The 14,119-nt window shown below is 42.1% G+C and overlaps 2 protein-coding genes across 3 annotated transcripts in view; one reads left to right on the plus strand and one right to left on the minus strand.

Annotated features, from left to right (window-relative positions):
• LOC117500203 (dual specificity testis-specific protein kinase 2-like) overlaps window positions 1–7,282 on the plus strand; it is a 52,460-nt gene extending 45,178 nt beyond the window's left edge. The window contains exons 11-13 of the mRNA XM_034152983.1: window positions 2,367–2,505; window positions 6,106–6,630; window positions 6,958–7,282. Coding sequence (XP_034008874.1) covers window positions 2,367–2,505; window positions 6,106–6,630; window positions 6,958–7,271 — 978 coding nt within the window. The 3' untranslated portion in view covers window positions 7,272–7,282. The remainder of the gene's footprint in view (window positions 1–2,366; window positions 2,506–6,105; window positions 6,631–6,957) is intronic.
• A 4,188-nt stretch (window positions 7,283–11,470) lies between these two features.
• si:ch211-155e24.3 (uncharacterized protein LOC100150696 homolog) lies at window positions 11,471–13,684 on the minus strand. Of its 2 annotated transcripts, none has more exons than XM_034152987.1 (5): window positions 13,606–13,684; window positions 13,265–13,490; window positions 13,079–13,188; window positions 12,634–12,703; window positions 11,471–12,552 (listed from the first exon to the last, which is right to left on the minus strand). In XM_034152987.1, the coding sequence occupies exons 2-5, from the start codon at window positions 13,476–13,478 to the stop codon at window positions 11,639–11,641; spliced, it is 1,308 nt and encodes a 435-aa protein (XP_034008878.1). In that variant the 5' UTR covers window positions 13,479–13,490; window positions 13,606–13,684; the 3' UTR covers window positions 11,471–11,638. The 2 variants fall into 2 exon arrangements, with proteins under 2 accessions (XP_034008878.1, XP_034008877.1); XM_034152986.1 differs by having other exon boundaries at window positions 13,265–13,487; window positions 13,606–13,679.
• Between the last annotated feature and the right edge of the window lie 435 nt (window positions 13,685–14,119).

Here is a 14,119-nt window from a genome sequence, read left to right on the forward strand (position 1 = left end):
GTTGCCTGACTTTATAAAGTGTGTTTTTTTTAACAAGTGTGTGGTTGCGTTCTAGTCACTTTGCTCAGCACTACTGCTTGTTACAACTTTTATTTGCCGTACTCGCCTTAAGTGTTAGCTCAGGTTAATCTCGCCCCCCTCCGACGTAAGCGTGACGTATGCGGTTCTTGCTTCTAGACGGACAACTTTTTGGTGCTCGAAACGAACCGGATTCCGGAGCTATGACGCTGCTCCGCTGCGGTGTGAACAGGAAAACCCGGTGCTTTTCAAGCACCAGCACCGAACCGGCCCTGAAACACCGTTGGTGTGAAAGGGGTAAGAGAGAGTTAAAGGAAGCCCTCTCCATTCTGAACCAGCACAGAATTCAGGAAGCTCTGCTGCAAAAGGGCATAAAGTGGAGTTTCAACCCCCCAGGAGCATCCCACCATGGAGGAGTATGGGAGCGTCTGATAAAGTCTGTGAGGCAGGTTCTCTATTCTGTTTTGAAGCAGCAGACTTTGGATGAAGAAGGGCTACAAACAGTTTTATGTGAGGTAGAGGCAATTTTGAACAGTCGACCAATCACAACAGTCTCAAATGACCCTCAAGACCTGGATCCTCTAACCCCAAATCACATCTTGCTCTTAAAAACCAAGCCAATTCTGCCCCCTGGAGTTTTTGACAAGAAGGACCTGTACGTAAGACGCCGATGGAAACAGGTGCAATACATGGCAGACCTATTTTGGAAACGCTGGTGCCGGGAATACTTACCCCTCATGCAAGAAAGACAGAAATGGTGCAAGGAGAAGAGAAGCTTTAAACCTGGAGATGTAGTAATGGTAGTTGACCCTACTGCTTCCCGTAGCTCTTGGATCCTGGGAAGAGTGCTAGAAGCTATGGCAGACACTAAAGGACTGGTTCGAGCTGTCAAAGTAAAAACACAGACCAGTGTGCTGGAGAGGCCAATTACCAAGATCTGTCTGCTGTTAGAATGTGAAGAGTGACGGCAGCAAAAAGTCTTCTTCCGCTGATGGCACGATGGTATCATGTAGACGGGATGAGTAACACCACACAACTCATATTGATAGATGACTGGATTCATGAAATGAATAGAAATCCTGACTATAGGCTCCTTTTCTTTGAAATGTATATTTGATAATTGTTTTTGTGGTACTCCAAAATACAATTAGAGGCCGGTTATGTAGGAGCCATTTCCTTAGATTATATTATCTTATCTTTTTACAGTACATAACCTGAGATTCTGTGGTGTATATTATTTATTATTTAATTTGAGTGGGTTACTCTGCAGGTCGAGATGCTGCAGCATAAAAGGAGAGGTGCTGCAGCCTACTGGTGTGGCTGACTGAAGCAAACAGTTTTTAGACCTTGCTGGTTGGGAGCGTCACAGCTTGGTTCTTGTGCCTTTAACATTGAAATAGCAGTTTATATGGCAAATAGTTTGTTTAAAAATGTTTATTTATTTTTGCCTTTTTTGGAATAAACTATCTTACTTTTCAATCGCATCTGGACATTTATATTTTTTCTCTCAAACTACAAGCGTCTATTCGTCAGTCAGCCCCACGAGTGAATCACAAACAAAGGACAAAAAACAAATAGATATCGTGGTCACTACACAAGTGTTACGGTGTCTTTTTAAGCATCTTTTTTTCAACAGCTGCACTTCGGTGTCAGCTGTCGTTGTCTTCAAACTTTCAGACACATTTTTGGCCTCTGTTTTGTTTTTTCATTACATTACATTTTATTTAGCTGACGCTTTTATCCAAAGCGACTTACAATAAGTGCATTCGACCAAGAAGATACAAACTTGAAGAAAACAGAATCATATAAGTACATCAGGTTTCATAGAGCTAACACATTTCAAGTGCTACTCAACTGGCTTTAGATTTTGTGTGTGTGTGTGTGTGGTGAGATCATCAATTGTATATGTTCAGAGGCCTAGTGTGGAGGATAACATAAGGTCTTGAGGCAATTGGATGAAAAACACAATATTTATGATAAAAAAACAACGTCACTCGGTCACTTTTGACCCGAAACGCAAGAGACTGGTTAAGTGCCAATAAAAGCCACATGACAATCTTTCTTTATGACTTTTAAGCAACATAGTCAATTACCAGGAAATTCTACTTCCAGATACTTGTAGAAGTATCACCTCTGATTTCTGTATATGTAAAATAGTATAATGTTGTATGGTCTTTAAATGTTACAGGTAGCACCTTTTTTTTATTGGAATCTAAATACCGTTTGTGCCGTTTTGCTTTTCCCTTGTGTTAAGTAATGAGTGCAATCCCTCCCTGCTTCTGCACAATGCTACAGTACATAAATATAAATCTCATCCGTCTCCATATCTCCATTTTCTCCTCCCACAGATGGATCCTAAACTCCGTCCATCTTTCACCGAGAACGTCCGGCACCTCGAGGAGATTCTGGTCCGCCTTAAAGTGGAAGAGATGGAGCACGAGTGTGTTCCTCTCAGTGGGGACAACGACAAGAAGACGATACCCAAAGGTAACACTAATAATAATAATAATACATTTCATTTATATAGCACACTTTAAAAACAGCGTCATCTCAAGGTGCTTCACACTGCACACAGTCCCACTCTGTCATGCTGGGATTTTTCATTTACAGTCAATAAAAGTCTATTTGTTTCCGAGATGACAGTTAATTCCTGTAAAGGAAACAGAAACCTGTTTTATATCCTTCCTCTGGCCTCTCTATACCCCCACCCCGGATTTACTCTTATGTAGTCAGACGTACAATTGGACAGCTAGTCAATATTAACTTGTTATCCTGTCAGTGTCAAACCTAACAGGAACTTCTCCTCTCTGACACCAGTTCCTCTTGCGAAGCACGGTGCAGATCTCACGTGTTTCAGTCAGTTACAAGCTAACTGTTTACACCGTCCTGTCCAGATTTAAACTTCACTTCCCTTTTAGTTATAAAATCGGCTTGCAAGGAAAGTAATACCCCTATTTCCCCTAGGGTTGTGGCTACTAATAACTCTCCATATGATTTAATCTGCAGATTTTGAACAATAGATTGATTGTTTGGTCTGTACATTGTCAGAAAATAGTGAAAAATGTCAATCCTACTGTCACAAATTCCCAAATAAAGGCAATACATGTGTTTTACTGTCAGTCCAAAACCCAAATATAGTTTATTACATAAGATATAATATGATATTTACACAGAAAAACTAAAAAAGCAGGACATCTCCATGTTCAGAAGCTGAGCAGCATTTTTGCATGAAAAATTACAGTTGGAAAGTTAATCAATTATAGAAATAGTTGCATTTATCTGCAATCATTGATTTAACTTCCACTGTGAGATCCTCTGTTAAATCCACTGTATTCCCTCTTTTTGCACACCAGTAAGTTAGTCAAATCTGTTCCAACATTTCCATATCATATTAAATCAAGCACAGAGTCCTTGGTTGCTGATAATATAAACACAGGTCTGAGATTTTAGATGCCTATTTTGAGATACTTGATCCATGCGTCCAGGTTTCATTTCTAATTTGGTCCAGCGCTCCGCCGCCTGCCTGTCTGACCATCACACAGCCGCTCATGTTTTCGTTCAGACGTGAGACCTTTTTCTCACTACTAAAGAGTGTGAAGAAGGAAATAAGGGACATATGATGCAACACAGGAAGCAAGAGGGTTTTTTTTGTAGTGAAACTTGTGTCCAAACTGTTGTTGTTAATGTACATCAAGCTAACAACACGTAGAAAACATAAAATGGACCTGTTTGCATAGTAAATATTAGGGATGCTCCGATCGATCGGCCGATATTCACTCTCGGCCGATCGATCGGTGCTCTCTATAAAGGCCGATCAGGAGAGCCGATCAGATGACGCAAAATACATGAGACTGTGCGCGGCAAAACAAGCTCGCCAAAATGGCTTCACCAGTCTGGCAGTTTTTCAAGGTGTCCGAAAAAGACAATAAAATAGCGGTATGCAACGTGTGTGAAGCAGAAATCCTGCAGCTCCACCCGCTGTGACGGACCGGTGAGCGGAGCAAAACACACACTAACGGACCGTCCACACAGCAGCGTTAAAAAATCTTGAAACGCTTCTGCCCATTCACTTTGAATGGGGTGACGTCACTTTCCCTCACTTTTCGCCGAACTGCATTGTGGGAAGCAGAGCGGAGATTTTCAGGATTTTCAGGATTCAAAGTTGAGCAATGTTCAACTTTTGAAGCTGAGGTGGAAGCGTCAGCCAATCAAATCCCGTGTACGCAAATCTGACAGTTCAAGTGATAGCCAATCAAACCGCGTGTATGCTGGGAGAGACATACCGCAGGTCATTTCCTCATATTCCAAAACATGGAGGAGAAATTAGCGGTAGGGAATCACCCGGTGCTTTATGACCAGTCCCTATTTACCTACCGGGATACAAACCGGAGGAGCCAGGCATGGAGGGAGGTGGCAGAGACAGTGGTATGTTTTCGCCTGTTTGGGGAGTTTATATCCAGTTTACTTCAAACTTTTTTGCTTCGTATGTCGGGGGCGGGAGATTCATGTGATTGGTTGTTGGTGCCTTGCTCGCAAAAAATCCCCAAGCTTCAGATACGCCCACCTCCAAGATTCTTTTAACGCTGCTGTGTGGACGGTCCGTAAGAGTTAGACCTAACACACTTAGCTATTTTATCTACCTCTGGAACAAGCTAAACTAGTTATACATATGTTTATTCTTCACTGTCGGGTCACTCATTACTGGATCAGTGAGCTGCATGAGGTACTGACGGGCTGTCTGGAGAGAGAGAGAGGGGGAGAGAGGAAAAGAGTGCGCTTCCTCTCATTTCTCCCGTGTTATTATCCAAAGTTAATGTAAACTTGAATAATGTACTTCATTTGAATGTAATAATTATGTTGGTTGTGGAAGCGCATCATGTATTGAAAATTAATCTGAACTTTTCGATCCGTTACTATGATAAACTGAAGCAATATAAAAATGAGCCCCATTAACTGAGTTTTAAACAAAACTTCAAATGGAAGAGCCCCATAGCGCCCACCCACCCTATGATCGGATCGGCGATCGGTATCGGCCGATGCTGATTCCGGCGATCGTCCCCAAAAACCCCGATCGGAGCATCCCTATAATATCTCTAATGTAGTTTATAATGTGTGTAAACATGGCCTGAATCTGACAGTTCGCACTCGATTGTCAGAACGAGTTCTCCTTTTGCTCCGAGTACCTGATAACATCAGCGTTTCCTGAAAACCAGGTTTGCTCTCTCATTGGGAAATGTTTATTTGCATTACAACCTTTTAGCCAAATATGTTGGTGGATTACATTTTTGGTCATTTCCTCATGAGTCACACAAAAATAATTCAAATACTCCTGACACAAATGAGATGCACGGTGGAAGAGCAACAGAGCTTTAAGATTTAAGAGGACGATAATAAATAAAATGTTGTTCCTGGTTAGCTTGTTTCGTTATATCTATCCACTTTGTACTTTTTCACATTACTATTTTTCTTTTTTTATAACAATGGCATCATGCATTTTTTTTAAATCTTTCTTCAATCATATTCATTTCCTTCCTTTCACTACACTATTTAAAATTATATTTAGACTGTATGAGAATATTAAGATCCAACCACACTGAGGAGGATCTTTCTGCATAGAACAATCTCATCCAGTGCCTTTGGAAACATTGGAACTCCAGTCTATGTACTAAGAATGCAGCCTGTACTGACACCTAGTGGTTACATTAGATTCTCTATTTTACCTTTGGAGCACTATAAAACAGATTCAACATTCAAAGGCTTCATTGTGATATGCACACTAGTTACCGTGTAGCTTTGGCAATGAAAGTCGTAAGTCCCAGCCTCCTCCAACAATGCAACATACATTTATATAAGATATCAAACAATAAAAAATAGTGCAAGACGAAAAATAAATGGAAATTAAATAGTGCAAAAATGTTGCAAGTGACCAATGTTCAAGTAAATGTGGAGATAAGTAAACCAGGAATAGATTAAGATAAGAATAGAAAAAGAGATTACAATTAATTACTCTACAGTCGAATAAAATACAGCTTATAATTTTTACAAATGTTATGTTATTATTTAAACGTGCCTGTCTCTCCTCTCCAGGTGAGAAGATCCAGGGCTTCAAGCGCCTGAACCCCCTGGGCTTCCAGGATGATAAAATCCCTCAGAAGTCTCCTCGCCCGCGAAGAAACATCTGGCTCAGCCGCAGCCAGTCCGACATTTTCTCCTGCAAACCGGGGAGAAAAGTGAACGTCCAGGACCCTTCCTACAACCCCCCCGCCCCCCAGCGGGCCTCCAAAGCTCGCAAGATCAACCCGTTCACCGCCCGCGAGGACCTGTGCGGGGGAAAGATCAAGTTCTACGACGTTCCCAGCAAGTCCGTGTTCGACCTGGTGTTCGACCTGCACTCGCCCCCGGGGAGTGTGTTCAGTGACCCTCCGTCTGCTAATGGACCTGGGGGGGCCACTCAGGGGACGTCCTACTACTGGCAGCAGCTCCCAGGCAGGCAGTGCCACTCGGTGCCCGTCTCCCCCCAGCTGCCCCGCTCGGATGTCTTCCAACACCTCGCAGACGCCGTCAGCTCCAACAACAACGGCTCCGTCACCTGTTCCTCCAGCCAGCTGCCAGGTGAGCGCTCTCCATCTGGGTTATTCGTTTTTTACATTTCTTAAAAAAAAGATTGCATAGAAGACAATATACAACTTTAAATGAGACTGTTAACTAAAGACCCTGCCCAACCCCTCCACACACACAGCTACTGGACCATTCATTAATGTCCATACATTCAAACATTCACACTGGACCTTTTTGATGAGCTAACACATAAAAATGGCTTTCTTTGAGCGACACAGTGGCAGTTGGTACAAGTGGGAAGCTGTTTCATGAACTTTGACAAAACTAGATAATGATTGTTCCCTTTCTCTCTTTTCCGTTTCCCTCTTTTCTCTTTTTTAGCAATCAACTTCAGGTCTGACGCAGGCCTGATGGGAAATGAAGTCCGGCAGAAGGCAGCGCTGACTAGCTGGGCAAAGAAATACGTCGTGGTCGAGATCCCACCTTACTGCAGGCAGAGAGGAGGGGAGGAGGAGGAGGAAGAGGAGGAGGGGAGGAAGGAGGAGGAGGAGGACGAAGAGGAAGGGAAAGAGTTGGGGGAGAGCTGGTCTCCGATGGTCCCCAGCAGTGACAGAAACAGTGGAGAAGCCATGGACTGCTCCAGCAGCCTGGAGGAGGAGGGAGGGGAACACCTGCCCCCTGTAACACACATGTAAATCCACACACACATACATGTAAATACACACACACACACACACACACACACACACACACACACACACACACACACACACACACACACACACACACACACACACACACACACACACACACACACACACACACACACACACACACACACACACACACACACACAGAGGGTGGAGGTGCTGGGAAGGGTGTGGTGGATCCCCCTGGATGGAGGACATGGAGGCAGTAGACTGAAACGTCCGACACATTTCAAGACAAATAATAGAAAAAGCACGATTTTCATCTTTCAAGTGCACGTCTCACTGAGTAAATCAAACACACCTGTTATAATAAAACTCCCCCATCACCCAGGTGTGAGGGGAGGAGTCTCCATTTAGCACAAAGAAAAAGCTTTTATCGGCACAAATGGACGCTCAGCATAGAGATTATTTTTTTGAAAAAGGTTGTTTATATTTAATATTGTGAGATGATTTTTCGTCCTCTAAAGGTTTCTTACATTAGGTGTCTCGTGTATGACGAGGGGCTTTGGAGATCCCTTGTGTTGTGAGTGTTTGAAACATGTTGATACTTTCCTCCTGTGTTCTAGATACAAATGTTTATCCCATATTCTCCCGAGACAGTGGGCTGATTATAATAAGAGAATTCAAGGTGAGTTATAATAACTGAGTGCCTGAGAAACAACACTCATGGGACAGATGATGAACAGCAACAGTGGATTTGAAGAGGAGACTGTTTTTAGTTTGATGACATACTGGAGTTGTCCTTTTTGGCACAGAAAATGAATCAAACAGTTTAACAGTCAAAGCAGAGCATTCACAGTTTGTAGTTTGGTCGTGAATCTCTTGCTGCTATTTGAGATTATCTGGTGATTTCGGCAGCAGAGAGAGAGAACTTCCCGTATCTCCTGATATTCAGATTTGTAGTGCTTAAAAAGGACTTATTTGTACTATCAATTAAATACTGTACAGTCTCCAAGAGCGAGAATGCACCATCACCATCACAGTCACTAGCTTCAGGAAACGTCAATTTGCCCTCATGCTGTTATTACCCCTTAATGTTGTTTTTCTGTTAAAGCTACATAGTCCCAACGTACAGAAAGTAGGTACTTATTAAAGAGGGGAAATTCAATCTTGGATCAAACTTATAATCAAGATGAATTAAGATGATTTACAGTGTGAAGGTGCTGCAAACGTGTCCTAAAACAGTGTTATAAGACAGACAGATGAGATGAGGTGAGGCTTTCTGACGCTTCAATATGTCCTCCCTCATAGATGAGGGGTCAACATGTCATGATGTTGAATTCAGTTCAAAGACTAAATATGTTATTCTATTAGCAAGAGTTACGTGAAATCACCACACACTCCATTAGATTTAATCCCTTCTTTTTATCTCAAAGAAACAAGAACAAACTGAGAATGTCCTTCCTAAAAACTCAACAGAGACTTCAGCCATTTTACTTTAAAAGAAAGCAGATGACTCAGCCTCACAGAATACAGCTCGGGTTGGATTAATCATATTTTAATTCAAAAGTAAAAAGCCCATTCAGGTGTTTCTGATGTCAAGTTTTCCACTTTGTTGTGAGCAAAAACCTAATAGTATTTAGTATCTAAAATGTGTCTTTCATCACAAATGATTAGTACTAAGTAAATGCACCTGTTTAAGTTTCAACCTGAAAGATGGTACGTCAGTTCTAGTGGCAATATTTGACCTAAAATGAAATGTGTATTTTTCTAATTGAAGCCCATTTCCAATCTGAACCTAAACCTCTTACAGATTTTGACACACTCGTTTTGTTGCTGTTGACCATCGGTTCAATCTGTGTTATTAAATCCACTCCAGTGAATATCTCATAGACTCTCCTGTCCTCACTCGGTCTCATTGGTCTTCAGCGTGTAATCTAATGACACTTATACATCTATATTTGTTAAACATGTTCTCGTTACGTTCTGCTGATCTTCTCTTCAATAGGATCTAAATGCACTTGTACAGCGATCTCCTCTGAACTACTTGTCACTACTTTTCTATGCAACCAATGTAACTTTCTATGACACTGTATTACAGTATAAAGGATCTAATTTGATATTTATGAGAAAACATGTTTAATGTCTTACCTTTGTATATTTGTGTAAAAAGTTTGTGTTACCTGCCTTGATAAATACAGATTGAAATGTCTTTGCTGATCGAATAACAACAGCTGCTCTGAGTTTTCTTTGTGTCTCGTTCGATTCTTCAACGCAGCTTCACTCAAAAATAAAAAGATTTCTTAAGATCTTCGGTCGGTTTAGGTTTGGTTTAACATGAGCACACCTAACCTCCTTATTGTCAAATAACTTAAAATTACTTAGTTTAATTATCTATCTTTGCTTTTTACTATTGAGTATATCCACATATGTCACAACAACCCAACATGTCAAACAAAGCACTCTTACAAGATAATGGGACAAGAGGACTGTTGGTGCTTTTCCAAAGATTTTTATACACAAGATGTCTTTTGTTACAAAAATATTAGCAGTGTTAATATTGTAGTTAATAAGACCAACATGAAAAGAGCATTCCTTCTGTGCTTATTTAACTGAGCCTTTCTAAATAGCGAGATTCACAATTAATAGACCATACCAGAGGTTTTGAGGCATTTTCTACAAATCAGATATAATATTTCTTACCATTAACTGTGATTAACGTTAATTTGTATCTTTCCTCCAGTTTCAGGCAGCGAAATCAATCTTTGACCGACATTTTTTGCAGATATTTAAGTTGAAGTGAGTGAAGACTTAAAAACAGAAAAACACACAATTTAGACTTAGTGTTCATTGTGATAAGATCGCACCATTAAAGGTTGAACTTATTGTCATTACGTAGTACAGGTACTATGTAACGAAGCGGTTTCTCTGCATTTGACCCATCCTAGTGTTAGGAGCAGTGGGCTGCCATTATGTACGGCGCCCGGGGAGCAGTGGAGACACCTCGGTAGCACTTGGTCTTTCCGGGACTTGAACTGGTGACCTTCCAGTTGCCAAGCCAAGTCCCTATGGACTTCGCCACCACCACCGCCCCTACATGTAAAGTTAAAGAGTCCAATAACAACAAATGGACGCTAGTGTCTGGATTGGTAGGAAATAACTTGAAAAAGAAGAAGTGACTTAAAGGGGACCTATCATGCAAAATGCACTTTTGTACGTCTTTTATACATGAATATGTGTCCCCGGTGTTCCAGGGAACTCACCAAGTGTCAGAAAACACAACCCTCTCTATTTTCCTCCATACCCAAATCTCTAAAAAAGGGGCTGCAACGGATCTGATCAAAACTGATCCAGATTTGAACACTGTCCTGACGTCAGGACGGTGGCGCTACGGCTATTGGGCCAACTCCACCAATCAGGAGGAGACAGCCACGGCCATTGCCGTTCGAAAGCGCTGGAGACGCTGTAGTACCTATGCCAGGCCTGTAGATGGTGCTGTTCTCACTGAATCTGCCCAGAGCTAGAAATTGTCAAATTGAGCAAAATGAGACATGGCTAAAATGCATGATCTGTTTGGTATTTTGAAAAAAAAAAAGTATAAATATGCCTTATATAGGTATGGTCCTACACTATATTATTCAAATATAGCATGATAGGTCCACTTTAAATTAAACCCGGTTATGATTTTTTGTTAAACTTTGGACCATATGAAGACCACCAGACTGATGGACAGTTCATCCCACAGGCCATAAGACAACTCAACACCTGAGCTTGCACTATTTCTGTTTTTTCTGTCTTGTAATTGCACTGTTGAGGAACCTGCGATCTAAGTTTTCCATACATTACATAATTACCGTAGCTGTGTATATGACATGACGATAAACCTTTGAATCTTGAATACAGAACTACTCGCTTGATAATCAAATGATGATTCCAGACTAGTATCTTGCATCAAAATGACAAAGAATAAAAAACAGTTTATAAACAAAGCAATGTAGAACAAATAACCCAACGTTTTTTTATCTAACGAATCCCCAAGATCCAGGTTCAAGATGTTTAAAGAAACATGGAAGTAACTGAACATAGGATTTATAAAAATACCCCCCTGTGATCTCAGTGTTTGACCCCTAACCCATCGCAGTCCCCCTGCTTCCACTCCTACTGCTATTTATTTCATTTTTTGTTTTAGTTTATTTGTGTATAGTGTCGTGGACAGTCCCCATTGATCAACTGTCACAAAGAACCGTAAATGGGGCAGCTTTAGCCAACATGGCTCATTTCCAGCTGTTGTCCCCGGCCAGATGATAATGGACACCCTTAAAATCAATTGTTTGTTTGTTCACCATGTAAAAGCAGCCTTGGGTCCCTTGAAAGGCGCTTAGAAATGTAATCTATTATTAGTGTTATTATCATCAGTGTGCCGTCTTCTGATGCGACTTGAGGCTGGAGCGCTGTGTGAAGCTCTTCCCGCACAGCGCGCAGTGGAAGGGTTTCTCCCCGCTGTGCACCACGGCGTGCCGGATCAGGTTGCACTGCTTCGTGAAGCTGCGTCCGCACTGCACGCAGCTGAAGGGCTTCTCCCCCGTGTGGCTCCTCAGGTGCTCCTTCAGCTGACTGAACCTCATGAAGATCTTGTTGCAGAACGTGCAGCTGTACCTCTTCTCTCCGATGCCCGTCCTCCAGGGCGTCCTGATCCTCCTCGCCAGGCCGAAGTTACTGCGGAAAGAAGACGTTGTGCTCGGAGGCGTCAAATCCTCGCTTTGGGCCGAGTCTCTGAACTGATGCTGCGATTGCTGAGGAATTAAACACTGATCTATGGTGTTATTGTGAGATAAGTGTCCTTCATCTTGTTGTGCTCTCTTACATCCAAACGTCCTTGCTCGTCTTTTCACGCGTGCTGCATTCACTGTAACTGGATGTGATTTCCCTACAGAGTGAATTTGAGGCCCCATGTCTTCCAAAGCAGACGGGAACACAGAGGGATTCGTCTCAAACTGATGCTCAGCGTACGAGAAGCTCGGACCAACATCGTCTCTGCACAGATTGGTCGACCACAGCTGTCCGTCTCCTTCCTCTGCCTCAAATATGTGGGCTGATTCAAGAGGAGCCTCGTTCTCGTCAGGTTGTTCCTCTTGTTTCACTACGAGCTCGACCTCAGTCTGGTGTGTGCTCAGCTGCTGCTCTGGGAAAGCGTTGTATCCGTCTATTACAGAAACCAGAAGTCCGGGGTCTGCTGGAGTCTCAGAGGAGTGATAACGCTCTGCAAAGCTGTCAACGTGGGGATGTTCGGAGGCGTGGAGAAATGGAGGCTGCTCCGTTTCAGAGACTAAACATAGATGGATAGATGAAATGTTAAATACACTTCTAAATGTATAAAGTTGGCAAGTAAGGAAGTGTTTGAACTCACTCAGGTTGTCCTCCTCTGCACTCTCATCTTTGATCAGGATGTGTTTATCAGCCGGCTCTACGTCTACACACTGCAACACCAGGATCAACGTTACATTAATACACTGTTAGTTAACACCTCGTACATCAAGTCAATTGAACAATCCTTAAAATTAAATGCTTTGTAGTCATTTGGAGAAAGACCAAAGAAATGTCTCCTGGGCTAATAAATTGATCAAGACGCTTTTGATTATCAATTCATTGTTTAAGTCATTTACCAAGTCCAAATAATAAAACATCTTCCAATATATAATATATTGGCCAGACAAAACAAGCAATTTAAACATAACATTTGGCCCTGTGAAACTGTTGGAGGCATTTTGTCAATGACTGGGATTGATGATCACTTGATTGACCATAAGAGCAGATTCATAAACAATAAAAGTAACACTTTGCATTATTCATACCTGCTGGTTTGGAATTTGAACCTCAGCCTCCCAGTCTGTGTTCTGTCTCTCTCTGTTCAACACTACTTTAACACCAGGGGAGAATCTCTCAGCTGCTGGAGGATAAAACACTGAGGAAGAAGAATACATGTTAAAAGCACAAACTACAGATAACAACTTAACACCTGGGAGTGTAACTACCCTCACCTTTCCTCCTGGCTCTCGCCCTGGTCCTCCTCAGCTCGGCCTCCATGCCCTCACTCCTCCTCTTCAGCAGCTCGATGTCCCTCCGACTACGGCTCACCTCCAGCCGCAGCACCGCGCAGCCGTCCTCCACCCGCCGGTCCATCTCTGCCACGGCCGCCTGGGACAGGACCTCCAGGACGGACAGCAGCTGGCTCTGGAAGCCGCCGTGCTCCATGTTCTGCAGCTTCTTAGTCAAAAATAAAAAATAAATAAGCTCACCTTTAGATACCAGTATGTCACTCAGCAATATAATTAATGTGTACAAATCGTTTCTTAGTCAGAAATAAAATAAATAAGCTCACATGTAGATGTAGATGTCACTCAGAAATAGAATGAATGTGTACAAATCGCTTTAGATACACACTGTAGCTTTGTGTATATTTCTTATGCGGATGTTGTTAGGGAGAGAGTCGCTTGTTTTGAATCTCCCCGCGGTTCGCACGGGCGGTGTCACTCCCTTTCTGCTTTAGTTGCACACATAATCATTCATCTTTTTATACTTAACACTTCCACATCTACTGTTATATGCAATTGACACAAGAAAAATCATGTTTATGCTTTTTTAACGTGTTATTGTAGTGATTTCCACCACTTAGGGACGTACTGGTATACAAGACGAGGTTACCGTAGCAACGTCACCTGATCGTCAGTTGCTGTATACCGTAAATATTGGACAACATGTGCAACATGTGGCTGAAACTGGAACTCACGTTTACTCGATGAATTCAGGTGACTAAATATATTTGCAACTATGTCAAAGTTGCTAATTAAACAATATATTTAAACATTTTTAATCATACAACAATTTTTCCTACA

Source organism: Trematomus bernacchii, unplaced genomic scaffold (genome assembly GCF_902827165.1).
Source record: "Trematomus bernacchii unplaced genomic scaffold, fTreBer1.1, whole genome shotgun sequence".
Lineage (NCBI taxonomy): Eukaryota > Metazoa > Chordata > Actinopteri > Perciformes > Nototheniidae > Trematomus > Trematomus bernacchii.